We start from the raw sequence: 27,647 nt of genomic DNA on the forward strand, positions 1-27,647 counted from the left end.
GCAGCCTTCCTGCAGATGGCTCGTGGGCTTGACTCGTGACTGGAAAGAGATTCTATATTAGATTCTCACCGCATATTGCTAGGTTCCCGGTTTTTCTCATTGATATTACCAATTTATTGATCTCCCAAGAGACTGTCTAAAGACGAGAACCCTGGATTTCTCCACCAAGATCTCGCGGGGGGGTCTATGGGCCTGGGGCATCTGTCAATGTCAGTCGGCGAATGGAGCGTGACTTTTCCCAAAACGGCGGGATTCGCCGACCCACAAATCATGATGTCGTCGCTTTCTTTGACTAAACCGTAACTTTTGGGGCAAACTGGAAAAGCCCCCCAAAGTCCAAACTCCAAAGGCTCGCTCTCGGATACCTCCAGTCATCTTTCTCCTCCATCGCATCATCCGTCCCCGCGATGACAACATCCGTTTATCCTCCTCATCCTTCGTGATCAATCACCATGGCAGATCCGTCCACCCACAATGGCCAACAAGCGCCCACTACAGAAGCCTTTCCCGTGTCCGTTTCTGGCAGCACGACCAGACCAGAATCTCCGACCGGGAGCAATGTCTCGCAGCGGCCTGTTCGCACAGACGCAGCAGGGAGCTTAAATGCGCTGGAATTGCGACATATTCCCACTCAGAGCGATACCGAGCTGGACGATCTCTCCTCGAATTCCTTGTCTTCTTCGGAATGCCGAATCGTTCCCTATCGGACGGTCACCCGAAGCACCACGAGCGAGGTCCCGCGCAAGGGGCTCTGGGGGGACATCCACTGGTTCTGGACACACAACGTGGTTTTGACAGAGCCGCAGAAGAGTAACCGTGATCATTTTGGTGAGTAGACCTTGCTGCTGGGCTTGAGATTTTGTCCATTATGGGAGGGGTTTTTTACGTCCAATTGGGTTACGAATGGAAACAAGTACAATAATATCGAAAAAGCAATGCAGGCTAACTAACGGCTTCTAGCATTGGAGCGAACATTCTTAGCGTACGTTCGGACTTCCGTCACGGTTGCGATGCAAGGGGTCCTCATCGCTCAGCTGTTTCGCCTGAGGCACTCTCCTGCTGACGAGGGGCCTCTGTCTTATTTCAGCGTCGGGATCCCCTTGGCCGTGACTTGCCACTGTGTGGCTATTCTGATCGCCTTGATGGGCGCACATCGCTTTTGGACGCAGCAGAGCGATGTGGCCTCTGGCAAGGTCCGTGCTGGAGGATGGGAATTGAATGGGATCGGGCTGCTCATTGGTCTAGTAGGTGTGCTGAGTTTGTCGGAGAAAATAACTTGCTAACATAGCACAGCTCAATCTCGTCCTCTTTCTACTGACGATTGTTGTAATGGCGACTGGTCATCATTGAAGCCGCCCATATCGCTGAACGACACATTCAACAGTTTACATTCACCACGGCTTGTTGAGTTGAAGTCATATAGACAGCATGAGTGCAGTTTGGAGCTCTATTGAACTAATCTAGCGCGACGGCCATCTCAACAGACATCCCATTCTACTTCCAAAGCAAGACCAGCGCAAAAGTCTTGTGCTGTTCCAGGTCGCTCTGAAGACCGCAATCGTGGCACCGGGCTCGAGGTTGAGTCCATCCATCACTGCGCACAAGCCGGTTGAAAACAGGCCGAGCGCAGCGAACAGCTTCAAGTCTGTATCGGCGGGCACTCTTGCGAGACTCGACTTGCTCACGACGGCGCGGCGCGCACACGAGCTCTGGCCGAAGAAACTGCCAAAAAAGGTTGCGGCCGTCCTTCGTGGTGAGGGGGTGAGGGTGCCGTCAAGTCGGACTTGACCGTTATTGAGTTCGCCGAATGAACGCAATGGGCCGGGTGACCCTCTTTGCAACTGGGGCAGTTCTCGCATCTGGCGAAGCTGAGGATGATCTTGTCGTTGGGTTGGACGTGCGTGACATTTTGGCCGGTTTCGAACACGATTCCGGAGGCTACATCAACTCACCACCAACCATCTCTCCTCTGGGGGATGAAGGGGTGGGGAGATTACCTCCATGGCCCATGAGACAGGGGAATCGGGCAGGGAAAGTCCCTCTCATACAGGCGAGATCCACCTCACAGCTCACTGTGGTGTGGATATCGACCAGGGCCTCATCTGGCTGGACGGGGTTGAGACGGATTGTCCGCAGGCTGAGTCCTGGAGTCTTGGGCATACAAGGGCTTCGGTAGTCATTTTGATCTGTGTGATGGGGACTTGGTGATAGGGAGATACTAACGGGGGCATGCGGCCTCGATAATTTTGTTTGTTGGGGATGATTTCTTTATACGTCACGTTTGGTGACTTGCTGATGACTCGGGAACTTGCACTATGTACGTTGGACAGTGGCCCACAGCCCATCATGCAGCATCCTTGGGACAAGCGGCGGTCAGGGAAAACAATTTAGTAGGAAAGATGCTGACTGACATGCAGGGTATTATAGAAAACAATTCACATTGGATATCATGATTAAGTACTTGAATGGTATGGGGTATATTAGTATTATTTCCAGCATCTCCGGGGTCGACATGATGGATCACTTTTGGCGCCTGTTAGCTGCGCCCAATAATCCCCTTAATCAACGAGACTTACCTAGACCTCAACGGTCTGCATCTGCGCAGGCTCCGCAGCCACTGGAGGCGCAGGTGCATGCTCCTTCTTGGTCAGGGAGCGATAACCGGGGACATCGGACTCCAGGACGCCACAAATAGCCAGCACAATGACGATGAACAGCGCGAGGAACAACAGCCTAGGTAAACTCATCAGCATCGCCATCAACCCACCACCTCTCGGATGGAAAATGAAGAGGGGAAAAAAAAAACCCCCACCACAACAACACCGCAAACGCAATCACCGCATTCAAATAATCCGAATAACTCGTCCAACCGCCCAGCCCGGCCGCGATATCCGCAAAACACGCGAGCCAGAACACCATGGTCCCGAAGAACGCCGAGGCGAGGCCATACGAGAGGATCGCGTTGAACTTGGAGCTGGCGCCGGCGCCGGCCTTGGCGCGGAAGAACCACGGCAGCGCGACGGCGGCGGCGCACACGAGCAGCGTCCACACGGACGTGAAGATGAGGAAGGCGAGGATGCCCGGGACGGTGTAGTTGACGGTGTAGGTGTAGCCCCAGGAGTAGACTTCGTGGGCGCCGGTGTAGAAGGAGGCGACGTGGGCGCTGAGGCCGAGCTCGATGACGGCGAAGACGAAGCTGGTGCCGAGGAGGGCGAGGGGGACGAGGGGGGGGAGAAGCATCGTCATTCTTGTCGACTGGGAGTCTGTAGATCCTACGGAGTAGACAGTAGCTTTCGGTGGTGGTGGTGGTAGTGGGGAGGGATGCGTGCCTCGGAGACGGGACAGGCTGGGCTTGCATACCCTATTTAACATCTCATCTCGACATTCCTCTTTAAAAAAAAAAAAAAAAAAAAAGAAAGAAAAAAAACTGCCATGGATACAGTGGAAAACCGATCACACTTCACAGTCATACTCACACTTTCCCACTCCTTTTCGTGTCGCAAGCCTCCGCATCATCCTCCTCGGATCGTGTCCCAATCACCGCGGGCCAAAAGCGCCCCGCGAGTGCTTGACAGCGCAAAGGAGTGCAGGAATCGGGGAATTCTAGGCGAGGTGCTCGTATATCTGAACAATCTCTACCCAGTGGATGATACTCCATAGTCCACACACCTCGTACAGACGGCACGGGGCCTTCTAGTCGGTGGGACTCAGGGACTACTCCGTAATCTCAGGGACTGGTCTCGGTGTGTTGGTGAGACAGGCTAGGTGTTTCTGCCCAATCTCAGACTTACAGAGAAGCTGGGCCTGACGATCTTTACAGGTAGCTAGTAGCTAGCTAGTAACCCAGTACTAGGTTAAGTGGAGCTCGTACCCAGGGCTGAGAGTGAGATTTGATGAGTTTAATTCATCAGTAGTCACGACAGAGTAGATCCAATACCTTTGAGTCTCTGACTCTGAGGAACTGAGAATCCAGCCTGCATCTTTTAAGTTTTTTTTTTTTTTTTTTTTTTTTTTTTTTTTGCTTTCTCTTGCTTGGTTTCACACTGGGGCTAAGACAGTTAGTGAAGTATATTCCTCGTATTCCCTCCTCTCTCGCAAAATGAGGATGTGACGGCCTTGTGCACAGCCTTAACAGTTAACGCCGTCGACATGTGCCGGTGAGTCAGGCTGGCGATTCGGCTGTAGCTTGGACAATATCATACAAGGCAGATTTGTACTGCGTCTGCATCTGCATCTCTACCTCGAGGCTATTACAACTCTTCCTGCAGATGAAGGAGCTGGATAAGGGCAAGCGAGGCTGGTGCCTGATCTGTGGCTTGTAGCTTGTAGCTTGTAGCTTGTGGCTCGGCTTCAATCACAGCTGCGTTCATGCTGTCGCTACTTCGTCATATTGCGAGAACCATTTATCAGATTTGTGGACTTGGATCGATCGGTTGGGAATGGCAGGAACGGGGGTTATCGATGCCGCTGAGTGTTCAACGCCCGATGGTTTTCAATTCATGCTGGGGGATGCCGTACTTCAGTGAATTAGATGAATGAATAATTCGTAAGCCTTTTGATCCTTATCTGACTACGGCTTCACAAACTTGAACCTTTCCCCCTCAACTCCCAAAAACCCCCCTCCCCAGCAAAAACGGCGACGGAATCCGCTGCCCATCTGCATACAACCGCAGGAGAATCGGATTCAGCCACACGGGCGTCGCCCACAGGAAGAACACGCTCACCCACACGTACCCCACCACTCTCCTCATCCGGACACTCATCTGCTTGATCGTCGCGTGGCATGTCGACCACACCAGATTCTCCAGCAGGATGCCGGGGACCTGCAGACAGAAGAACCACAGCCCCCCGCTCTGGTCCAGCGAGACGCCGAACCCCAGGTCCATGAAGAAGTGCACCAGCCCCGACACGGCAAAGGCGAGGATGAGCCGCAGAGAGCGGGCGAGTGTACCGGCTGGGAGACGGAGGATGCGGGAGAGCACGAAGTCTGCGTTGGAGGTGATGAGTTGGCGGAGGATCTGGTGCCAGGCGATTCTTTTTCCAGTCCGTCAGTATACATAACCCTTCCGACTTGTAATTTTTTTTTTATAAAAAGAATTTGAGACGGAAAAAAAAAAAAAAACTCACCCCCAAACCCGCGTCAACGAGTACATCTCCCCCACCTCCCCAAAAATCGGCGGCCAGTCGACCGGCTCCCACACGCGCGCCAGCACCAACACCCCCGCCACGAGGTTATACGTCCCCAGGATCGCCGCCCGGGTCACACACCCAAACGCTACGCAGAAAAGCACCTGCACCACCGCCCTGCGGGTCGTCCACCCCTCCCACCACGGCCACAGCACGACCTTCCCCTCCACGAGGTCCGGGATGACGCGCGCAAGTGCCTCGTCGCGCGCGTCGACGGTGCAGAGCTGCAGCACGAGCAGCGACGCGAGGACCTTGAGGGCGCAGGCGCGCAGAAACACCGCGCGCGCCGGCACGGCGGTCGGGTCCGCGGCGTTGAAGGGCGGCACTGCGTGGATCTGCCAGGGGGTGTTGATGCGGCGGTAGTTGAAGGGTGTTTCGAGGGACCAGCGCAGGCGACGGAGGTGGACGCGGAGGCGGGTGTCGCTGTTGGTGTCGGTGTTGAATTTCTTGCCGGTTGATGATTCCCAGGCGATCTGTGCGGCGAACGAGACACGGCTGAGGAGGAGAAGGTCGATTGCATTGAGCACGTTCACCCAGCACATTGCGGCGAGAGGGCCGCGGGCGCGGGTTTGGGCGAGCGAGTGCGGCGTTTGGAGCTGAAAGGAGGCGGCGAGGGCGAGGATGGCGACGGTGACGGCGGGTCTAAGCTTCGAGGAGGCCGGTGCGAATGCGATCGTGCATCCTGTGAGAAGCTGCACGAGGATCCATTGTGTAAGGGGGATGATCCAGGTCGATGGTGAGGCCATCGGAGGCGGTACAGGTTACGAGGGGAGGAAGGAGGTTGTTGGTTTTAGCATGATGGGCAAGGCAGACTGGCAGATCGATTGATGGTCTGGTCGGGCTGGCTGCATGGTGGCACAGCTGAGAATGGAGAGTGAGATGCATGATGCATCCCTTTATTCACTTAATAATAATAGAGGTTAGCTGTGTGCATCCGGCCCACTGGCTATTGGTTTTGCAGGGACTCATCAGGATTTAGCTCGTAATTAGTGGGCGATCATTCATTCATCCTCCTCCCTTGATCCTTGATCCTTAGGGTAGGAGTCTACACTGTAGGACTAGGAGTCTAGAAGTCTACTTGTGTAAGGTAGAGCAGTTCAACAGGCAGTAACAGTGTAATTGTAATAATAATAATATCTACATTCCAACTATCAGTACTATCAGTAAAGAGGATCTTTATTTACAGGATCATGCACGGATACCCCAGATCAACACCACAACAGCTGATTATCTCACCACTCCATGAGTCTCGCCACCTTCACTATCGATCATCCCACTCCCCAGCATCTTCCCCCGCAATTTGACACCAATTGAGTTCTCATTCTCGAGACCATGAGATATCCATGATCTCACCATCCTCTTTCAGCCTCCAATCACCATTCCCTCAGCAGTCGGATCGCGTGCCATCAGCCCACCCGCGGGATCGGTCGCCCAATGTCACAACGGACAATGCCTGCTTGTCCGTGTCATCTGCCATTTCGTATGCGGGGATGAGAGTTCAAATGATGTTGTATAAGAACGAGCTCTGTTCTGTCCTTCGTTTACGTCTTTCTTTTCCCAGCATCAGCCAGACTCCCCCCGGGTCCATCTTAGTCAATCCACAACTATTCCATACTCACTAACCCACCCACAATGACCAAGAATCTCGTCAGTAGATGATTACTTACTGGTGTCTACTCGCACCCCCCTCACTGATGGCCCCTTTAGAGCTTCGACGTTTACTACTCCAACGAGCTCGCCCATGAGCAGTTCGGCGACGACAAGTCCCTCATCGAACAGTACCACACCCCTCCCCCTTCCCGCCCTCAACCTCAAAAACTCTTGCATGGTCAATTGACTAACGAAATGGGTCTCAAGTCTCCGCGATATCTATGATGGCGAGGACCTAGTCTTCCCCGACACCTTCGAGCACAGCGACACCACACCCCCGGTGCAGTATCTCACGTATGGATCCGACCTTCCATCAATTGATCTTATCTTCCCCAGCTGACGAGATAACAGCGTCGAGGCTCCTGACGACATGACAGTCGAGGAGTTGTACGAGGTAGAGGTTCCTCGGGGATTGATGGTGAGGATTGAGGAGTTGCCGCAGTAGTCGGTGGCTTATCTTTCCTCACCACCCCCAAATTGAAGTTTTGAGTTTTTTTTTTTTTGGTATTTGTTTTTTTGGTATGGATCTTGGATCTTTTGATGGTTGGAGGGACATATATATATACCTAGGAAATTACCCAGTGGAGTTTGTGGTTAGGATTGAATTGAATTGAATGAATTAAGTCATTTATATATGTTAAGTGATGCGTGTCGTCCTCCGGTTTCCAGAACGAGATCCGGTCAATCATTCCTGAAGGATGAAGCAGCTTCATGTTACGTGATGCCTTCTTGTGAGGGAGGAGGGGTCGTAAATTGTGTAGAGCTCAATCGGCCAACTCTTTTCTCCTATCACTTTTGAGGCATTTGTTGGGAAGGGGGAGGCAATCTCTGGCTGCTTAGTATAGCATATCATAGTAGTACCTACCTACTCCCCAAGTCGTTTTGGTGCGGAGTGATATGCTCTCTGACTGGATGGTTTGCTCGTTTCGTCCACTGTACTTGCGTAGGTTGTTCGGAGTTGTTGTCGTACTCCGGTTTTCGATGGTAGGAACTCTAATCTAGTTTAGTCTATGGGATCAGAATCCGATCAAGGATTTCCAGTTGTCCACAGCGTCGAGTGGGTACAGTACATGATGGATGGATCTCATCTTCACAGGCTTTGGCACTCGGCCGATATATTCATTGGGGCCCTAAAACCGATGATGGATGAGAATGAGGAGGGTGATACTTGAATACCATTGATGCTAGTAAAGAAAAGGAATGGCGTGTCTGGGGCCCCCTTTGGATTTGGTGACTGCAGATCCGGGGTGTATATCCTGTTATCATAGTTAAGATAGATGGAGTTTGGTGATGAAGTTCTACCTGGATTATTCAGTAGACAGACAGAACGTACAAGATACTTGGGTCAAGCAAATCTCCGAAACCACTGTAGACTGTAGACTGTAGACTCGTTCTTGTTCGACCTGCGAACTACGCATCATTGCATCATGGCGGGTCCCGCCCACTGTCAGGCAAAGTCGGGAGTGGAGCTGTGGAAGGCGCTGGCTCGGTATACTGTGCGAATTGCGACTCTAGAGTCTATACAAATCGCCATCGCTTCAACCCTGAATGCTGCCGCACGCTCGGCCGACTGCGATGTATCCGAAGTCCAGACAATGGCATTCATTGATCATTAGGTTATACCTTGCCAGGGCCGTGTCAAGACCGGATAAGACTTTTGGGGTGGGTCCTACGGTTGGCACCCGATCTGATACGATTCAACTATGACATTACTGAAATGCTTGAATATTGAGAGTCCTCGGTAATGAAGCTGACTCCATCTGGCCGGCTTCCTTGGACACTGGGATGGATGTAGATGACGTGGGTTTACACGGCCAGAGGAGTATAAATACCCCCTTCCCTACACCCCTCCTATCCCTACGATCATCAACAGTGTGAACAGACACATCTACACCACCCAACATGGCAAACCCTACACCTTTCACCTACGAAAATGAGGTCTTCATCAGCGGCCTCGAAAACGTCAAACCCCCCATCAGCTTCAACCCTCACGACTGGGAGGCCCTGGCCAAGGATATCCTCCCCGCCGAGAGCTACGGCTACGTCTGGGGCTCCGCCGGCCTGCGCGAGACCGACAACAACAACCGCGAAGCCTTCCGCAAGTGGGCGCTGATCCCGTCGCGACTCGTCAAGTCCGACTTCCCCAGCCTCAAGACCACCCTCTTCGGCCAGGAATACGACTACCCGATCGCCATCGCCCCGATCGGCGTCCAGCGCATCTTCCACCGCGACGGCGAGGTCGCCACCGCCACCGCCGCCCGCAAGCAGCACGTCCCCTACATCCTCAGCAGCGCCGCCGCCACCAGCATCGAGGACGTCGCGCGCGCCAACGCCGACGGCAACCGCTGGTACCAGCTGTACTGGCCGTCGAACGAGAACAACGAGATCACCGTGAGCCTGCTGGCGCGCGCGCGCGCCGCCGGCTACTCCGTGCTCGTCGTCACGCTGGACACGTACATCCTGGGCTGGCGGCCCTCGGACCTCAACAACGGGTACAACCCGTTCCTGCGGGCGGACAAGATCGGCGTCGAGCTGGGCTTCTCGGACCCGGTGTTCCGCCGGCGGTTCCGCGAGAAGCACGGCGTCGAGATCGAGGAGGACATGGGCACCGCGGCGTCGGAGTGGGCGCAGACTATCTTCCCCGGGCTGAGCCACGGGTGGGAGGACATCAAGTTCCTGCAGGACCACTGGGACGGGCCGATTGTGCTGAAGGGGATCCAGACCGTGGCGGATGCGCGGCGCGCGGTCGAGGCCGGCGTGCAGGGCATCGTGGTCTCGAACCACGGCGGGAGACAGCAGGATGGCGGGATTGGCTCGCTGGATGTGCTGCCGGAGATTGTGGATGCGGTGGGCGGGCAGATTGAGGTGTTGTTTGATTCTGGGGTGCGTGGGGGCGCGGATGTCGCGAAGGCGCTGGCGCTTGGGGCGAAGATGGTGCTCATCGGCCGGCCGTATGCGTATGGGCTGGCGATTGCCGGTGAGGCGGGTGTGTCGCATGTGCTCCGATGTATTCTGGGTGATTTGAATCTTACGCTGCATCTGTCGGGGATCCAGTCGGTGTCTCCTGAGCATCTGAATCGGGAGGTTTTGCGGCGGGTGAGGGATTGATCAGTGCAGTATGGAGAGTGAGCATACTTTGAGGTTGTTGGTTTTTTTTTTTTTTTGGCTTTGGCTTTGGCTTTTGGCTGCGCATGTAAGCATTTATTTTATCTCACTAGTATCATACCTATTACATTTCTATCAGTCATGGCATCCAATCTTCCACTTCAGAACTCACAGTGCGCTGCATACCAGTAATCAACGGATGTGGTTAGATATATATCTCTGAACCAAGCACTGCTCATGATTCCTCGAAGCCAACAAACTTAGCTAAAGCACCTGTATTTAACAAATCCCATAAAGCAGGTCAAATTTAGATATGATAAATAAACTCACCTCAATCCTGAAGCTCAAAAACCTGCTAGAAAGATAAAAACGTGAAGGTTTAATGAACAGTCTGGTTGCTGTATATAGGTTCTTACAATGTTGTCTTCTTCAACAAGCAGGGTTGTGTAGTGTAATGGTTATCACTCCAGATTCTGATTCTGGCAATCTTGGTTCGATTCCGAGCACGACCTCACTTGATTTCTTTTTTGGTTTTTCTTTTTTTTTTTTCACCTCCCTACGTATATCATCTCTCATCAATCTCATCTATTATTGCATTTGATCTTATCTCGCTAAAAAGTAGTATGATGTACGCCTTGTTTCATTCCCAAGGTTAAGTCCTTTGTACCTGACACACCCTCCACCGATCACCACTATGACCAGCATACCACAGTCGTGAGGTCATCCATACAAGTCAATACGACCTGTCAAACTGCCATCATGTACCATGTTATATAAATCCAGATACCCAGAACGTGGCTACTACCATTCGCCTCTCAAGAGTATAATCACCAACTCCTAGAAATCAAAAATGGTGCACCTCAGTCGAGTCCAGAAGCGCACCACCCCGCGCCGCCATGCAAACACAAAGGATGTGACCGATTTCGTCTACGGGACGCGGTTCGCTGTCGAAGACCTGCCGCGGCACCAGATGGCCGAGAAGGAGATGCCCCCGGAGGTGGTGTACAGGCTTGTCAAGGATGAGCTGAGTCTGGACGGGAATCCAATGCTAAAGTACGTGCCTGGAAACCAGGATCCAGTGATAGATATGTGCTGATTGATTGATTGACCGTCGCAGCTTGGCAAGCTTTGTCACGACCTACATGGTGAGTTTCGCTACTGGCTACCGATGGGAGATGACGATCCCGAGACGAAGGAAGCACTAACAGCACCCAGGAAGACGAAGTCCAGAACCTCATGACCGACGCCCTCAGCAAGAACTTCATCGACTTCGAGGAGTACCCGCAAACCTCCGAGATCCAGAACCGCTGCGTCAACATGATCGCGGAGCTGCTGCACGCGCCCACCACGGCCGACGGGCCGGATGCCCAAGACGCCATTGGCACATCCACCATCGGCTCCTCCGAGGCCATCATGCTGGCGACGCTGGCGATGAAGCGCCGCTGGCAGAACCGCCGCAAGGCCGAAGGGAAGGATGCCTCGCGGCCGAACCTCATCATGAACACGGCCGTGCATGTCTGCTGGGAGAAGGCGGCGCGGTATTTCGACGTCGAGGAGAAATATGTCTACTGCACGGAGACCCGGTTTGTGATCGACCCGCAGGAAGCAGTGGATATGGTGGATGAGAATACCATTGGCATCTGCACCATCCTCGGCACGACGTATACCGGCCAGTACGAGGATGTCAAGGCGATCAACGATCTGTTGACTGAACGGAACATCGACTGCCCGATCCATGTGGACGCTGCCAGCGGCGGGTTCGTGGCGCCGTTCGTCAACCCGTCGCTGAAATGGGACTTTCAGTTGCCCAAGGTCGTGTCCATCAATATCTCCGGCCACAAATACGGACTGGTGCGATCGCTTCCCTGCCCCATGCCTCCCCCCTCACCCCGGAATGATTCCCCCCATCTAAACACTCACAGGTCTACCCCGGCATCGGCTGGGTCTTCTGGCGCTCCACCGAATACCTCCCGCAAGACCTCGTCTTCAACGTCAACTACCTCGGCTCCGAACAAGCAACCTTCACCCTCAACTTCTCCAAAGGCGCCGCCAACATCATCGGCCAGTACTACCAGCTCCTCCGGCTCGGCAAGCACGGCTACCGCGCCATCATGAACACCCTCTCCCGCATCGCAGACCACCTCGCCGCCGAGCTCACCAACCTCGGCTTCATCATCATGAGCGACAGCGGCGGCAACAACCTCCCGCTGGTCGCGTACCGGCTACCGCCCAACGAGGACAGGCTGTATGATGAGTACGCCCTGGCGCACGTCCTGCGGCAGCGCGGGTGGATTGTTCCCGCGTACACGATGGCGCCGAAGGCGAATAACCTCAAGATGATGCGCGTGGTGCTGCGGGATGACTTCAGCATGAACCGGTGCGAGGCGCTGATTGCGGATATCAAGATGGCGATGAAGTCGCTGGACGACATGGACGCGCAGATGATCCAGAAGTACATGGAGTATGTTGGATCTTTCTTCTTCTTCTTCTTCTTTCTCTCTCGACTGCGGAGTGTGTGTTGGGCTGACCCTTGATTTTCTTCATCTTTAGACGCGCGGCACACCAGAATAAGCCGTTGGTTGATCGCCAGGCCGCCCCGGTTTATCAGAATGAGAAGCACTCGCTGCAGGGCAAGACGGGTAAGACGCATGCGATCTGCTAGAGATGCTGGGTGAGGTGTTGTGATTTTCCCTCTATCACGCATGGAGGACGTTACATATATGGATAGTAATTAAAGCATAATTGGCTTCCAATACCGTTTTCCACGATTGTAAGTCTAAGTTGGGAAGAATTTGCCACATCCGGCGTTAGTGGTGTAGCGGTTAGCATTATTGCCTTCCAAGCAATAGATCTGGGTTCGACTCCCAGCTAACGCACTAATCTTTTCTTTTTTTTGTCTTTTCTTTTTTTTTTTTTTTTTGACTTACGTAGTAGTTTCATTTGAATCAAGTCCGTGTCAATGCATATGGACATCGGACAAAATAGAGGTGTTCTGGCCATTTTCTCACTGCACTGTAAGACTGGCTGGAAGTAGTATACTCCCCCCCTAGTGGCGCCTCCAAGTAATCAAAAAGGATCCATTTTTGAAACACATTCTCAGCTTATTTAAGAGAGAATAGAATATCAGTCAGCTGATAAAAGCCATAATATCATAACAAGGAAAGAGTAGTTGTCGTAGTGATCATACATATCCCCTGAGGCACCTGACTGGCTTATAGAATACCATAAATCACACATGAAGCTATCCGGAGGCCAACAGTGAAGTATCTTGTTTTTTCTATGAAATAATGGAGAAGATTTCAAGGAATCAAGATAACTGGCTTTCTTGATGACTCTGAGGGCGCTTTGCACAGGGTCTTCCTGAGATACAGTCAACTGCTCAGTAAAGGCGTAGAGTCTAGACTACCTACTGGTATACACTAAATGTTCTATCGACGATGCTTGCTCTCGTTCTGTACCCTCCACTGAACAGCCGAGCAGAGTTCATACAGCACGGATAGAATAGGCGTGGGGACACTTCGTCTCTGGGCCTCGCGGACCACCTCCCCGAAAAGGTTCTCATGTTCGAGAAGATTGCCCTGGAACTGGTCAGTTCTCTGGATCTCATCTCGAGGCCATTTCACACAACACATACCCTTTCCATATCTTCCTGCATGCTAGGGCAAATCTGGCTCTCGCTCGGATACATGCGGATCGTCGTCTCGATGACATCCCCGGGGAGCTCGACTCCCGCAGCGCGAGCAGTGTTGACCACCTCCTACATCGCGGGGATAACCAAGGAATCCAGAGCCCTGCCGGAGACTCGTAGATGGCCCGTGTTCGCGCTCGTCAGAGCACATATGGGATTGAACGGTTGCATTGAAGACCAGCTTTCTCCAGCGACCGCGCTTCCAGTCCGACTCGTAGCGGACATCCGTCTTGCCGCCTGCACCGTAGAGACGTACGAATCGCTCCGCAGCCTCGCGCTGGATATCCGCTGCGAGAAGATCATTGCAGAACGTGCTGATGCGCAGGTGGTCGTTTCTCCTTCTGCTCGATCAACCCCCACCCGGGGCGATCTCGTGGGCGTCGATGATGCTCACGCCAGCGAGGATGGCGTTCTGCGGGAAACGAGCCAGGAATGGTTTTCTCGATGTTCAGCCCGTTTTGGATGAGGACAATCGTGGTAACGCCGGGAGTCAGTGCTGGTGTGCAACGATCTCACAGATTGAGGGGCCGACGTCGGGGATGTTCTTGGTGGTTGCACACGATGTAGTCGGAAAAACTGGCGCTTCTCGTCAGGCGCCACATGGGGGACAGCATTTAAGACTGGGATGGGATGCGAATTAGGCCCATCATATTGAATTTGTTGGAATAGAATGGTTGACAGATTACCGGCGGTCGGCCCGCCAATGGCGAAGATGGCCGTGTTCACAGGGATAGAATCTCGTATCCCCTGGCCACCACACTTTCATAATTGGATCGCAGGACGCAGGTCACTTCGGCCAACCCCCCCGCGCTCCAGATTGAGTGCAGCGATGGTGCCGACTCCTCCAGCGCCGATCAGGAGCACGCGAGACTTGGGGGCCATGCTGGATCGCCCTCCCGATGCAGGTTACAACAGTCGAACATGACTAGGGAGTATGGACTGGTCTACTTCCAAACCGAATAACCGACCCAGTTCTCCCTCTCTGTGAGGCTGTGACTGAACTCCAGAAGGAGGTGGTCTGTGCAGGAATGCAGTGCGACGAGCAGCGCCCCACAAGGGCCCATGCCAGAGTCAGACATCTGGACAATCATATTTCTTCATGGCTTTATTTCCAGAGCAGAGGAGCGAGGACAAGAAAGGGAATGGAGACGAGGACTCCTTTTTCCACTGGGATCATCATGTCTTGCTGTCAACTAAAGGATCGTCCTCGCATGTTCTAGCTTGATATGAATCCTTTAGCTGACGGAGAGGACGAACACTAAAAGGATAGCAATATAGCATGTCAGCATCACGTAGTTATGTGCTGTTGGGCTCGGGTCCAACACGGAACTAATTCCTCGCTGGGAATTGACTATATTATGCCTATACAGGGGGCAAAGCGTAACCACTATCATGGGCCCATGGCAAATAGTATCTACTATCTACTACTAGTTGACTACTAGCTAGGTAGAGTAGAACTAGGAACAGCACGTGCCCTTCGACCTCGGGTGGAGAGCAAAATTTGGCTGAATCCTTTTCCAGCCGGGAAAGATGAGGGTCAAATGGGCTTGCCTCGGGCCTCAGAAACAGGGTTAGCTCGACTTAGCACAGCAGGGGTACCGGATCCTGACGGGTCTACAGTCTACGCTCGACGGAGTACTCCGTACGGAGCACCAGGTTACCGAGTACCAGTACCACTGTACCAGGCCATCGGCCAGCCCGTAGATCAGATCAAGAGAGGTTTCACAGCCAGCCAGCCAGGCCACTATGGCACTATCAATCTATCACCGTGCTCTTGCATATCTAGCTTCTGTTCCTTTCAGCTTTGTGTCCCGCTTTGGCTGTCTGCTTATCAACTTTTTTTTTTTTTTTTTTTTTTTTTTTTTTAAAGGTCGCTAAGGCCTGGGTCGTGGACGGCAGGATCGGTTCTCTGGTAACTAGTTAGTTGGCTGTCCAAGAAGATCGCGATTCTGTGGGGGTTAACCTCTCTTCCAAAGTTCCAAGTCCCGGGCTGCCGAGTAGTATAGTAACATGAGTGCCTGACGAGGTACAATGTAGTTCACAAGGACTCTATATCTCTCCCACCGAAGAAGTCCATGACCGATGTTGCTGTCTCTGCTATGGGGGATTGCCATGTTGCTGGCAGACGGCTGAGAGGGCAAAGGATGAAGACCCGAGATCATGCCATTTCTACCATGTGTATCCCGAGTCGACTTGCTCTGATCCATGGGAATCCCTGGAATCTGCTGCCGGCGTAGCTGAAATCAGTCGCAACCAGAAAGTCTGGTTCGACGGCAGGAATTGCTCAGTGGATCCGGGGTCAACTGCTAAGGAAGCCGTTAATCTAATCCAATTTATTCAGGCCGCCACCTGCTTGTTCATTGGGTGTTGCATCACCTCCATGCGTCCTTAGTCCACGAGACGGCCCAAAAGATCGTGTCCGGCGGGAGTAGATGGGACCAATGAGGCACTTCATCTCCAATCCTAGATCTGTGTCCAGTGTCCACTATCCAGAGATTAGCACCGGTCTCCACTCGGGGGGGGGGGGGGCCTCGTTTGCATCGAATTTCACCACAACCGGGGGGAGATCACGCAGGAAGCAGGAATCTCGGTTTCCAATGGTTCTACGCGATCTTGGCTGTCATGCCTCTAGGTACATTATGCGCGTGTCCTGATTCCTGAACCGTCGACAGACTGCTCGCATGTGGAAAATTTAATCCTATTTCTGCTGCTCCAGCAATTGACCCGCTGAGTAACTACTGACAGAGTGACAGTCAGACCATAGTTAACCCATCTATTCCTTAAGTCTATTCGGCCGGTTTTTCCTTGAGACCCAACAGGTCCTAAAAGAGAGGAGACCCACTGTCAGAGGAACGGCACAGGAAATATATTCGCCTTCGATCACGGCCCCGACCGATCCTATCGAATATAATAATTCTGAGAGTATGCTGACGCATGCACTTCGCTGGCACTGACAATCCGTAAAGCCTCGTGGACACACAGAAAAAAAAAACACCTGGATCCTTTGTCAATTCCCTTGAGAGAGAGAGAGAGACAGAGACAGAGAGACAGACAGAGAGACAGAGACAGAGAGCGAGAGCGAAAGAAAGAAAGAAACAAAGATGCCCTTTTCCGATCACATCCCGAATATCCAACATGCGCGACGCAAAGATCTGTACACGAGCTTCCCAAAACGCATGGCGTACATCCAGGCGTTTATAAATTTCACTCGAGGTTCGCTGCGAGCTCGGAAAAGCCAGCTGAGATCTCAACTGACTGTTTGAACGCCATGCAGATGACATTACAACCTTCAACAAGGGCGCGAGATACCTCAAAGCCGCCATCCCAGGCCTGACACATCGCCTCTACGAGAAAATGCTCGAGTTCGACATCACGGCGCGCGCCCTGCGTACGCGAAGTACAAGCTCCGAGGTCCAGGTCGACGATTACTTTACCATCGATAGCCCGCATGTCCAACGGCGCAAGATCTTCTGGAAGTGGTATTTGACGCGCTTCTTCTCGGACCCCAGCCAGATCGAGTACTGGCAGTACCTGGAGAAAGTCGGGTATGTGTCCTTTTTTCTTTCCCCCCTTTCTGGCGCTTTGGGACTATCAGCGCGGGCCAACTGATCACTCCATTTGTCTATGGAACAGGACGATGCACACGGGGAAAATCTTATTGCACCCTTTGACGATCGAGTATATCCACATGAATGCCTGTCTCGGGTACTTGAAAGAGCTGCTTCTCGAGACGATTTTCCTGCATGAGGAGATGACCGTCGCCTTCAAGTTCGCATTGGTCCGCTCTCTCAGCAAGATCCTCTGTATCCAGAACGATCTGATCGCCAGGTGTCACATCCGCGACGGCGAGGAATATCTGGAAGAGTTTTCGAACGGGGAAGAGATACCCAAGCCCGAACCCGCGGTTTCTGAGAGGGAGGAGGTCGCCTCGGCCGTCTCCGACCAGAAAAGCGTCTCGCATCTGTCCATTCGCAGCTCCAACAACTCCCGGCCGGCATCTGCGGACGACACACCGGCTTCCCCGATGAGTTTCGGGCGCGTGAGCTCCACCACTACTACCACCGCTTCCTCCGATACGGCCTCCATCTCTAGTAGTTCCCGGGTGCCACTCAAGAACCCCGGGGTGATCCCAGTCTTCGTGTCGCCGTTCAAAGCGGAGCACTCGCAGACATACGAGACGAAGATCTGGTCGAGTGGGAAAGGGGGGAAATCGAAAGGCCTCGGATACCGAACGCAATGAGACGAGGAACTGTCATGGGTAGATCCCTGGCCGATGAGGCTGTCAGATGCGAGAATGAACAATATTAATGATAATCACCACCCGTTTGAATCCAGTCCCAGATCGACGGACTTCTTGTCAACCCGGTTGGCAGGCCCCAAGAAATACGACAAGCAGAGGTGGACCTTCAACCAGAAACGACAAGTATCTCAGAGAGTATATACCGGTCTTGCTTCTCGCTCGGATTTTTTGCATGACAGTTTTTGTCCATTCCTGATGTACAGTCCTTCATCCACTAATCCAGTCCATGTTAGAATCAGGCGTGCAATATCTCGGTAATCCCACGACTTGATAGGTGTCCATGACCCGAGCTCACTAGACCTAGTTTTTGATTTTTTTTTTTTTTATTCCCCCCCCCCCCCCGCATCTACTGCTGCATTATTAACAGTAGTTCTTGTAGACGTGTCTCCGATGCGTTGAAGCCCAACTCAGCCAATTCCTTCCTTGGTGTGATACCGTACCCTCGAACAGCGACTCGGCGAAGGAAGTCTGAAGGGCAGACCAAAGCTGCACTGAGCATGTCCCTCTTGATAGGACGCCATTGATACCTAACCACTCACGAATGTCATGCTCCAACACTAGTGCATCATCACGGATGATTGCCCTAGGTTGAGTTGCCCAATAAACATCACTAAACGGGGGTTGGCGCAGTAAACCATGCTGGTGTTCAGTCTTAACTTCATATACCACGGATATAGTGATTACTGAATGAAAACATCAATATATACGGAGTAGTATGGGTTAACCGGTATATCGTTGAAATAAAAATATATTCTACAGGGTGTATAAGCAGAATTAGTGAGCAATATCCCCCTATACTACGTGCATTAGGACCTCTTCCCCCTGATCAAGACCATAATGAAGGAACCTCCATTTCCGAGTGAACAGAAGAATACCAGGGACCTCTCACTCCAACAGGTGTCAGAGATTTCTTGCTGGGACCAATTAAGAAACCCATACCGAGATGTCATAGTGCCAGTGGGTAAGCCGTGCGCTCGAGCCCTTTGAACAAGCTTCTCAGCCACAAAGTGACTGGCGACGATCCATGGCCATGTACTCCAGGTAGTTTCTGAGACTTTGTTTCTTCATCGCATGCTCAGTCAGGAATTGTGGATTTGCTGGCTTGGTTGCAAATAAAGTAACATCGATCGCGCCACACCCTCTAATCCCTAACATGGATATCTTTTGATAGATTGAGGCAGGCCATGAAGAGAGTGTTATCCCTGTTGCTCTGATGCCGGGCCAACAGTACCACAGACTACCCTCATTGAATATAGATTGTACCATCCTGTACGAAGCTGATTATAGGTCCCTGCTTCTACTTGGGAGGATAAGTGCGAGGGATTGGTTTAATAGAACGACGTTGTTATCTGCTGCGGCTTTATAAGTATATTTAATACTCGAGGATGTAGATAAGAGTGAGGATAGAACAGAAATAGAATTGGGGCAAGGTACCCAGCTCTGGCACAACGTCCCGAGCAGCTCTTGTGGTGTAGGTACTTTCCCCCAGATTCCAAAAGCGACAGTAGGTTTGCATGCATCTGGGGCTTCCCGCCGGGTGACAGTTGGCCAGAGCCCTTGATCTGGGGACGGTCGCTCCCGATGCATTCATCAACAGACATCCTGCCGCGTTAAACTCTTTCCATCATCGGCAAGATATCCGACGGACGCCAGCCGTTGTGGCCCAGCAGCCCGCAAACTGACTGCTGCGGCAAGATTGAGATATAATTTTCTATGTGCCTGTAGCTCGTAGCTCTAGATGTACGATAGCGCCATCTCTCCGAGGAGACATTCCGATAGAATCACCCGCCGGTGATGGAATCCGGGGGCTGTTTTCAGTATGAGGAACGTCTAGAGACGTCGTGGCTGCGTGCAATGCTAGCCTACTGTCCTCTTCTGCGTTCATTCCTCGTCAAAGGCAAAGAGCTTCAAGCAGCTCATCTGCTCGATGTATGTTTCTTAGTCGGCGCTCCATGGAGTCCTTCGAAGCGGTGGTTAATAAGATCATCATGCGGGGGCTTGTCCGTATCGTCCATAGCAAATGCCAAGATATCTCAACGGTCTGGGTAAGAAATATAATAGGCTAAATATGGCCTGTCATTATTCGGCGAGGGTTTGAGTGCCCCAGCCCTGACGTTCGGGGTAGCCGTGGAAATCTCCTCCATCATAGTTGATGGGTAATCAGGCAGGGACTTTGAGCCGTTATGATGAGAATAATCCTCGAGGAAGGAACAAGGTGATCCATTCTGATATTTGTTATTTATAGGCTGGGAATGAAACATGCAGTAGGCCGACTTATGTGGTGATGCGCGAGGCTCTAAGAAATGCGAGTGCTTTGAAGGCGTCGAGTTGATTAGTGAGACATTGGCCTTGGATCAGCCAATACTGACACTGCGTTTCAGCTACTACGGAAACGAGGCTGAGGCCGTCTCTCTGGGAACTTGGGAAGACCCTGACGCCCAATAGGAAATCCAGACTTGTCTCAAACTCTCAGTCCAAACCCGTATCCCTCTCAGCCCTCTGTGCGATTTGAAATCCAAGGAGTAGGGACATAGATCGACTTAGCCGTTAGCGAGTCTAATCTAATCTGATTTGCCAGATATCAATCCTTGCAACTCACGTCACGACAAAATTCTGGCACCAACACCGTCACTGTTGCTACATGAGCATACCGCTGCATTTCCAAGAATCAGTAGCCGTTGGCAACCCAATATTCCTGTCTTTTATACTCGCCAGATCATGACCCAGGTCTCTGGGTCAGCCACAGTCGGTCGGACCCTCCGCGCATGGAAACAAACAGAGACAGCGCATGGTAATGTCTCTGATAACGTCTGTTGCCGCTGCCACAAGAGGCGTGCCGCGTGGTCTCACGCCATACGAGCCTCTGACAAACCCAAAGTTCACACCACGCTCAAGAATCCCCAATACAAGGATAACTGGCCAAGCTCGTATACGGCGGTCTTGGAAAATTGCTCAGTGGCCGGAAGGAGCCGGAGCCATACGAAAATAGAACAGGTGAGACAAAAAAGACGCAAATAGCAACAGCGGGGCGGTATCCTTGGTATATTTGAATATAAGAGCCCGGAAGGTTTTGATGGCCGTGAAGGGTCCGACTGACATGGTTACTGAGTCTCAGGCGAACGGCCTAGATTGCGGCTCTCGTGCCCAAGACGCACATTTGAGTGCCAGGAGAGAAGCAAGAGCGAACACGTCTGAATGATGTGGGAGTCAGCATGACATGTACATAGGTGGTAGGCCAGTGGCACCGAATTCGCCGTCTTCATTGAACGACGGAGGAATTGCTGAGGCAAAACGGGAGAAAAAGGACATAGCGAGATAAAGTGATTCAGTGCAGGCTATTCTAGGAACACAGTAAGCCCACGGAGAAGATAAAGAACAGTTTGAAGGATAGGGTAAATTCTAACGAGCGTAGGGTTCTTAGTGGGTAAGCATAACGCAAGGGAAGCTCGGATATCGAAGTGATACATCCAACTCAGCATCGAACAACTCGGAAAACTCAACCCAGTGCATGAATAGCTAACGGAAGACGCAGCCACCAAACCTTGATGCATCTGTCAGTCTCAGTTGCCGCAGAAAGGGATGGCAGTGTATGCGTTTGCTGGCCTAACGGACTCTGACCGGCCACTGATAATGTCTCGTCGACAACGGCTAAGGATGGCGCTGGACGAATATGATCGGCCTGAATTCCTTTGCCATACCCGGCCTCACCGCTCAAATCTACACGATATTTCTTTAAGCGACCTGGAGATAATGAATCCGTCGAATGGAGACCACGGCCTGATCAGGCTCTGGAGAGGTGAGGTCAGTGGAGGCTGATGTCTCTCCCTCGCTCTCCCTTCCATCCTTCTTAAACCTCGGACATCCGGATATCCCTGCTGGAGACCACACCACAGTGGAAAGCACTCAGCGACAATGAAGTTGTCGCCGTTACTCGGGCTGTTCTGCGCCGCCGGCCATGCGCAGGCCAGAGCCGTCTTTGCCCACTTCATGGTACATCTCTCCACTCCCCCCCCCTCCCCCTCATCGCTTATTTCAAAAGCCTATGCTAACCAGCCAGAAAAGGTAGCCAACGCCGCCAACTTCACGCAAGATACATGGGCCAACGACATCAAAATCGCGCAGGAAGCGCACATCGACGCCTTCGCCCTGAACATCGGCTACGGGCTGCACAACTACCTCGACCTCCTCAACGATGCCTTCACCGTGGCCCACCGCCATAACTTCAGCATGTTCCTCTCCTTCGACATGGGCCAGGACCCCAAGTGGCCCGCCAACGAGATCATCCATGTCATCGACAACTATGTCACCGGCACCGCCTACTACCGCCACCGCGGCGACAAACCCCTCGTCTCGACCTTCGAGGGCGGTCAGAACGCCAGCCTCTGGCGCAACGTACGCAACAACACACAGTCCGAGTTCTTCTTCCTGCCGGACTGGACGTCGCTGGGCATCAAAGCCGCCGCGGCCTCACCCGTCATCGACGGCCTCATGAGCTGGACCGCCTGGCCGGCCGGCGCCCACGCCATGAACACCTCCGTCGACGAGGCCTACGTCGATGCCCTCGCCGGCCGGCCGTACATCATGCCCGTCTCGCCGTGGTTCTACACCAACCTGCCCAAGTTCAAGAAGAACTGGGCCTGGCGCGGCGACGAGCTCTGGTACAACCGCTGGCAGCAGGTGCTGGACATCGACCCGGAGTACGTCGAGATCATCACGTGGAACGACTACGGCGAGTCACACTACATCGGCCCCATGCATGAGGATGACCTGGGGATCTTCAGCATTGGCCACGCGCCGTTCAATTACGCCGAGGACATGCCGCATGACGGCTGGCGGGCGTTTCTGCCGTATATGATTGACCTGTATAAGAGTGGGGGCGAGGATGCGAGCTTGGAGAGTGAGGGGGTTGTCGCGTGGTATCGTGTGAACCCTGGCTCGGCGTGTTCGAGCGGGAACACCACTGCCGGCGATGAGTCCGGGAAGGGGAAAACTGCGTCGAGCCCCGAGACGATCTTCCAGGACCACATCTTCTACACGGCGCTGCTGGAGTCACCGGCAGATGTGAGGGTGAGTATCGGGGGCAAGGAGACGAAGGGGAGCTGGACGGATACCCCCGATGAAGATGAAGGGATGTATTACGGGAGTGTGCCCCTGGACGGCGAGACGGGTGAAGTCATCGTCACCATCTCGCGATCTGACAAGACGATCGCGGAGATGAAGGGCAAGTCGATCACGACCGACTGCAAGGCGAACGGGGGCTTCAACAACTGGAATGCATGGGTGGGGAGTGCGATGGCGGAGGACAAGACTTCCGGCAATTCCTCGGATTCCTCTCCCAAGAAATCGAGTAGCCCGTCGACGTCGAGACCGACAATGGCCTTGTTGCTGGGGATGGTGCTGTGGGCATGGTTGTAAAATGATATCACGAGTGTCCGAGAATACGTCGAGAGACCGGCGGAGATCCCCCGGTGAAACACCTACAAGTATTTACTAAGTATGACTATAGAGTTATGAATAGCTTCAAGGCGCATGTTAGATCCTTTTGTTTGATGGAATGAAATATCTTAATGAAGCCTCCCTGCGGGTACATCCGAGTAGGTTCAGGACATGGCCACCATCCCACGGATAGATGATTCAATAGACCTATCGTGATGCAAATAACAGGGCATGGAAACCTCGGAACTACCAGCATCAGCAAAAGTTAGTTACGTCGAGACCGGTGGATCATCGGAAATGCCCATCCACAAACTCACCAGGAGCAGCTCGAGTGCTGAGCAAGCACAGAATCCGTACATCTAGAGCAGAAGCACTCGGCATGTCCGTCCGCCAGATCGATGGTGATTGATCAAAGATACTGTAGTACCATGGGAGCTGCACACCTCAATTAGTCAAAACTGGCGTCTCCCGCCACGTCCATGATACAATCCAGGTCCCACTCCCCTTCGCCACTACGGACAAACCCAGCCGTTCCTCTCCCATGTGTCTTTATCCCTTGAGCCAAGAGGAAAAGTCTCGAACCCGACTGGCCCTTGATCTTCTTCCCAGCAAATCAGGATGCTATACGCTTCGGCCGAATCCTCGGTGTCCATAGACTTCCCCTTTGGGCTGTGAGAACCCCCCAGCTCCAAGCTCTACTTCTCGAAGAACATCACCATATAAGTACCTCATCAAGAACCACCAAGGGAAGCCAAACCACTCAGCTCCATCAGATCAAAGAATCAAGTAGACTTCAATGCGGTGTCCTCAAGCCTGACGGCGAAACATGTCCGTGCCACTCGAGACTCTCCCATCTGCCTCCATCCTCTCCCACCATGCCTCCCGTCTAAACACGCGCATCCCCCCATCGCCCGCCAAAGCATCTCCTTACTCCCCTGCCGCATCGCCATTATCTCGCGCGACAAGCTGAGACAGGAGGTCGCGGGCCACAACCCTGATCTGCGCCGCTGCGTGGCCCACCAGTCTCTCCTCCGGCGATCCATGGAGGAGGCCCACGATACGATCCGCAGCCGCGCGACGACCTTCCGTTTCGACGAGGACGACGACGAGGATGCAGATACTCTCTCTATCTCTTCGTCCACATCCAGCTCTCGCCACACATCCACACGCACACCAAGATCAAAACCAAAAGCAATGGAGAACTCCTCCTCCGTCATCCGACACTCCGTTGCTGCGGCCATGCGGGCTATGGCGCTGCGATGCCGTGTTTCGGCCCTCTCTCATCCAGACATCCACGGGCCAACCCGCACGCCCTCGAACGGCTACGTAGCCTCTAACAAGGGGCTTCAAGAACAGGTCACATCCTGCAATCACAATCACAATAACAACAACAAAAACAAACGTCGCAAATATACCAGGTTCGTCCCGAGCCGGAAACTGGGTTCGCTGGCGGAACAGACCATGAGGACGCAGATGGTTGGGTGATGTGATGGACTGGAGTGACATCACGACTTGGTTTGTCATCTTTTTTTTTTTGTTTTTTTATTTTGTTTTATTGAGCCAGAATCTTCTCTTTCGACTGTTTGGACACTCATCACTCATTCCTTCTGCATTATACCCTCGCCATGATTCGTTTTTAGCGTCCCTGTTAGCGACAGGGCATCTCAGCTCTATGAATCATGATACCGCGATCTTTCCTCATAGATATAGACGATTTTCTGTCGGATATATATCGTGTATAGAGAATAATACAACACAACTATGTAATCTTTTACTCTAAAGATTATAGTTGAACTAGCCCTTATCACCTTGATTTATTTAAAAAAAAAGATGAAAAAGAATAGACGTCGTATGAAGCCGACGAAGGAAAAGAAAAGAAAAAAAGATGGTCCCGACGAGGGTCGAACTCGCGACCTTGGCGTTATTAGCACCACGCTCTAACCAACTGAGCTACAAGACCAGCTGTTGAGAAACTTAGCTTTATTTTGTTTAATGGAAAAGGCAAGATGTACCCATATGGAATAATATGCTCATGGATTCCAATGCAATTCATGAGAAGAAGAACCCATCAAGAAAGACAGAGAATGATAGATGATAGATTGATCAGTCGTGTGATGATGTACGCCATGTTACAAGCCAAATGCTTATTTTGACGCCCAAGGCAAATGTGGCGCAGTATGGTTCGTCGCTGATCCAAGCGTAGCTTTAATTATGCTGATCGTCTCTAGCCCTAAATTAAACAACAACACTGGATATTTGGTACAAAGCATGACGACCTGTGTGATCTTCTAGAATCGATAGAAAATCCTTCGAGATTGCGCTGCTATGGAAGCAGTCGACCGTCGATGGATCATGGTGATGGGGACGAATGCTCCTTGACTCTTGACAGGTAGAACAGAACATGTAAACGGATGTTATTGTCTCTTAGCCCTGAACTCCCTAACATCTTTATGTGTTTGCCCACCAGCATCAACATTGGACTAGCTGCAATAAGGAAGCCTGAACTAATAAGCAATAGCAATATGTTTCTGGAACAGCATGATCACTAAATTGTATCTACCGAGTTGCGTCTCTTATGGTTCTTTACTAGAGAGACGGCACATGTACAGTCTGAAGTAAACTCGGAGCTGCTGTTAATAGCAGAGGGATCTAATCAAACCATCTGAATGAATGGCAAAGTCAATTAAGCCGTGGAGCCTAGAAAGAAACAGCCGTGCCGCTATAACTATTCCTTGAGCTAGTGTCGAGGGTGGAGTAATGGACTGTCTTCAGTCGCAAGAGCAAGGGCTGGACTCTTCATGAAAGAAGATACGCCGCTCCTCTCTGAATGAGGTAGGTACGACCTACAGGGACATTAAGCTCAATTCACCTTACATCAATGGGTCAGTTTACTGGGACTCTTCTCTACACTCATTCACATACTCCTTCACACCCCTTCACAATTCTTAGACCTGTCTAGTGAATTCTTCCACTGTCATGCATGCTCCTCCATTGCTGCCTGCATGAAAATCTCCTTAACCACGGAAACCTTCATCTTCACTCCTGAATCAACGGAAGATGCCGTGGTGATAGAGTCATTGAAGGGAACCTGGCATCTGCCTGCGCCCTCAACTATGAGCATATATAGCCCCTGGTCGAGCTGCTCGAGGTGTCTCTCCAACTTACCAACCACAGCTACCACAATCGCTGCGCACTGGCTAAAAGATCATATTTCTGATCAAACCTGCCAAAGTAATCTGAATACCAACACATTTCTCTCCTGCGCTTGATCACCACATCAACCGGGGTCTCCTCCACACCTCTCAAATCGAAAACCTCTACATCCACCTCCGCCAATACCAATGGACAAGCTCGAACGAAAAATCGAACGCGCCGGCTTCTTCAAAACAGCCCAAGCGCTGCGTCTAGCCGAACACTACCTCCAACTGGGCAACTGCAATTCCAAATTCTGGACCCACCAGGCCATCCGCCTCGACTACAAGATCAGAGAGTGCGTGCAGTGGGAGATCCGCATCCAGGAGCAGTACGCGTGCCTCGAACACCAGGCCAAACACCATCCTCTCTCCGACGAGGAGCTGCAGACCTTCCGCATCCTCGCGAATGAGATCGACGAGCTCGAGCGCGTCTACTGGCGACTGACTAGCGAGCTGCAGCGGGTCACTAGCACCAAGTTCAGGGGACCCTTGCAGCGGGCGTATGCGGCGCTGCATGAGCATCCCGGGTGGTTCATGTCGAAGCATGACCGGAAGAAGTGTGCGGAGCGCGGGGGTTGTTGTGCGAGGGACTGTGGTTGTTGCAGCCGGCCGAGGGCGACGCGGAGGGTGAGGAACTTGGGCCATTGCACGGACCAGTGCCCGTGTTGCTGGCGTGTGTATGGGGGCAAGAGGCACTGGCCGGCTAAGACGGTGAATGTTGATTCGGAGAGGATTGGTTTTCGGGAGGTGATGGCTCATGTGTGGGGGATCTGATGGGATGTGATGTTTGGAGATTGTCTATCCTGTTTTGCGACTAGGTTGATATTGGCATGTTTTGTCTTGTGGTTAGAGAGTTTGGTTATGTTTCTGTCTTGTCTATGAAGGATGGGCCGATTGTGAGGCTATACTGGAAAACGGATGAATCTATTCTGTGCCTGTTAGGCTTCACTGTTGAATGACATCACCATCCAAACCATTTCTCAGAAACATAGCAGGGGTAGCATCTATTTTGGAGCTGTTCAGTAGTGTCGAGTTAACAGGTGTAGAACTCACCCATAGGTTATGATACTATCTTAGGGGGATCACG

The 27,647-nt window shown here is 52.3% G+C and overlaps 11 protein-coding genes and 3 non-coding genes across 14 annotated transcripts, besides 11 other annotated features; 10 read left to right on the plus strand and 4 right to left on the minus strand.

Moving 5' to 3' along the window:
• Window positions 1-452: 452 nt before the first annotated feature.
• ACLA_059360 (DUF202 domain-containing protein) lies at window positions 453-1,350 on the plus strand (the record flags this gene model as incomplete). Its single annotated transcript, XM_001276697.1, has 3 exons — window positions 453-828; window positions 961-1,244; window positions 1,294-1,350. 3 exons carry the CDS (start codon window positions 453-455, stop codon window positions 1,348-1,350), a joined length of 717 nt encoding a protein of 238 aa, XP_001276698.1.
• Window positions 1,351-2,576: 1,226 nt separating this feature from the next.
• Window positions 2,577-3,246, minus strand: ACLA_059370 (uncharacterized protein; the record flags this gene model as incomplete). The annotated part of the gene is made up of 2 exons (XM_001276698.1): window positions 2,577-2,733; window positions 2,813-3,246. 2 exons carry the CDS (start codon window positions 3,244-3,246, stop codon window positions 2,577-2,579), a joined length of 591 nt encoding a protein of 196 aa, XP_001276699.1.
• A 147-nt stretch (window positions 3,247-3,393) lies between these two features.
• Window positions 3,394-3,426: a microsatellite.
• Window positions 3,394-3,427: a microsatellite.
• A 561-nt stretch (window positions 3,428-3,988) lies between these two features.
• Window positions 3,989-4,019: a microsatellite.
• Window positions 3,989-4,020: a microsatellite.
• Window positions 4,021-4,250: 230 nt separating this feature from the next.
• On the minus strand, window positions 4,251-5,933 carry ACLA_059380 (wax synthase family protein; the record flags this gene model as incomplete). Its single annotated transcript, XM_001276699.1, has 3 exons — window positions 4,251-4,377; window positions 4,735-5,034; window positions 5,128-5,933. The coding sequence occupies 3 exons, from the start codon at window positions 5,931-5,933 to the stop codon at window positions 4,251-4,253; spliced, it is 1,233 nt and encodes a 410-aa protein (XP_001276700.1).
• Window positions 4,315-4,340: a microsatellite.
• An 886-nt stretch (window positions 5,934-6,819) lies between the features above and the next one.
• ACLA_059390 (uncharacterized protein) lies at window positions 6,820-7,282 on the plus strand (the record flags this gene model as incomplete). Its single annotated transcript, XM_001276700.1, has 4 exons — window positions 6,820-6,834; window positions 6,895-6,965; window positions 7,045-7,131; window positions 7,189-7,282. 4 exons carry the CDS (start codon window positions 6,820-6,822, stop codon window positions 7,280-7,282), a joined length of 267 nt encoding a protein of 88 aa, XP_001276701.1.
• Window positions 7,283-8,739: 1,457 nt separating this feature from the next.
• ACLA_059400 (putative FMN dependent dehydrogenase) lies at window positions 8,740-9,945 on the plus strand (the record flags this gene model as incomplete). Its single annotated transcript, XM_001276701.1, has 1 exon — window positions 8,740-9,945. One exon carries the CDS (start codon window positions 8,740-8,742, stop codon window positions 9,943-9,945), a length of 1,206 nt encoding a protein of 401 aa, XP_001276702.1.
• Window positions 9,946-10,382: 437 nt separating this feature from the next.
• Window positions 10,383-10,454, plus strand: ACLA_059410. Its single transcript has one exon. It is a non-coding gene; the product is annotated as a tRNA-Gln (tRNA).
• Window positions 10,455-10,792: 338 nt separating this feature from the next.
• Window positions 10,793-12,604, plus strand: ACLA_059420 (glutamate decarboxylase; the record flags this gene model as incomplete). The annotated part of the gene is made up of 5 exons (XM_001276702.1): window positions 10,793-10,995; window positions 11,060-11,087; window positions 11,158-11,793; window positions 11,865-12,403; window positions 12,493-12,604. 5 exons carry the CDS (start codon window positions 10,793-10,795, stop codon window positions 12,602-12,604), a joined length of 1,518 nt encoding a protein of 505 aa, XP_001276703.1.
• Window positions 12,417-12,441: a microsatellite.
• Window positions 12,605-12,746: 142 nt separating the features above from the next.
• ACLA_059430 lies at window positions 12,747-12,818 on the plus strand. The gene has a single exon. It is a non-coding gene; the product is annotated as a tRNA-Gly (tRNA).
• A 6-nt stretch (window positions 12,819-12,824) lies between these two features.
• Window positions 12,825-12,862: a microsatellite.
• Window positions 12,863-13,370: 508 nt separating this feature from the next.
• Window positions 13,371-14,512, minus strand: ACLA_059440 (uncharacterized protein; the record flags this gene model as incomplete). Its single annotated transcript, XM_001276703.1, has 6 exons — window positions 13,371-13,520; window positions 13,577-13,663; window positions 13,704-13,918; window positions 13,991-14,042; window positions 14,147-14,389; window positions 14,432-14,512. The coding sequence occupies 6 exons, from the start codon at window positions 14,510-14,512 to the stop codon at window positions 13,371-13,373; spliced, it is 828 nt and encodes a 275-aa protein (XP_001276704.1).
• A 954-nt stretch (window positions 14,513-15,466) lies between these two features.
• Window positions 15,467-15,495: a microsatellite.
• Window positions 15,467-15,496: a microsatellite.
• Window positions 15,497-16,648: 1,152 nt separating this feature from the next.
• Window positions 16,649-16,708: a microsatellite.
• Window positions 16,649-16,724: a microsatellite.
• Window positions 16,725-16,731: 7 nt separating this feature from the next.
• Window positions 16,732-17,870, plus strand: ACLA_059450 (protoglobin family protein; the record flags this gene model as incomplete). The annotated part of the gene is made up of 3 exons (XM_001276704.1): window positions 16,732-16,843; window positions 16,905-17,175; window positions 17,264-17,870. 3 exons carry the CDS (start codon window positions 16,732-16,734, stop codon window positions 17,868-17,870), a joined length of 990 nt encoding a protein of 329 aa, XP_001276705.1.
• A 3,972-nt stretch (window positions 17,871-21,842) lies between these two features.
• ACLA_059460 (glycoside hydrolase family 71 protein) lies at window positions 21,843-23,345 on the plus strand (the record flags this gene model as incomplete). Its single annotated transcript, XM_001276705.1, has 2 exons — window positions 21,843-21,920; window positions 21,984-23,345. The coding sequence occupies 2 exons, from the start codon at window positions 21,843-21,845 to the stop codon at window positions 23,343-23,345; spliced, it is 1,440 nt and encodes a 479-aa protein (XP_001276706.1).
• A 1,062-nt stretch (window positions 23,346-24,407) lies between these two features.
• ACLA_059470 (uncharacterized protein) lies at window positions 24,408-24,851 on the plus strand (the record flags this gene model as incomplete). Its single annotated transcript, XM_001276706.1, has 1 exon — window positions 24,408-24,851. The coding sequence occupies one exon, from the start codon at window positions 24,408-24,410 to the stop codon at window positions 24,849-24,851; it is 444 nt and encodes a 147-aa protein (XP_001276707.1).
• Window positions 24,852-25,252: 401 nt separating this feature from the next.
• Window positions 25,253-25,326, minus strand: ACLA_059480. Its single transcript has one exon. It is a non-coding gene; the product is annotated as a tRNA-Ile (tRNA).
• A 1,381-nt stretch (window positions 25,327-26,707) lies between these two features.
• Window positions 26,708-27,334, plus strand: ACLA_059490 (uncharacterized protein; the record flags this gene model as incomplete). Its single annotated transcript, XM_001276707.1, has 1 exon — window positions 26,708-27,334. One exon carries the CDS (start codon window positions 26,708-26,710, stop codon window positions 27,332-27,334), a length of 627 nt encoding a protein of 208 aa, XP_001276708.1.
• Window positions 27,335-27,647: the final 313 nt, after the last annotated feature.

This window comes from Aspergillus clavatus, genomic scaffold, assembly GCF_000002715.2.
Source record: "Aspergillus clavatus NRRL 1 1099423829736 genomic scaffold, whole genome shotgun sequence".
Taxonomy (NCBI): domain Eukaryota; kingdom Fungi; phylum Ascomycota; class Eurotiomycetes; order Eurotiales; family Aspergillaceae; genus Aspergillus; species Aspergillus clavatus.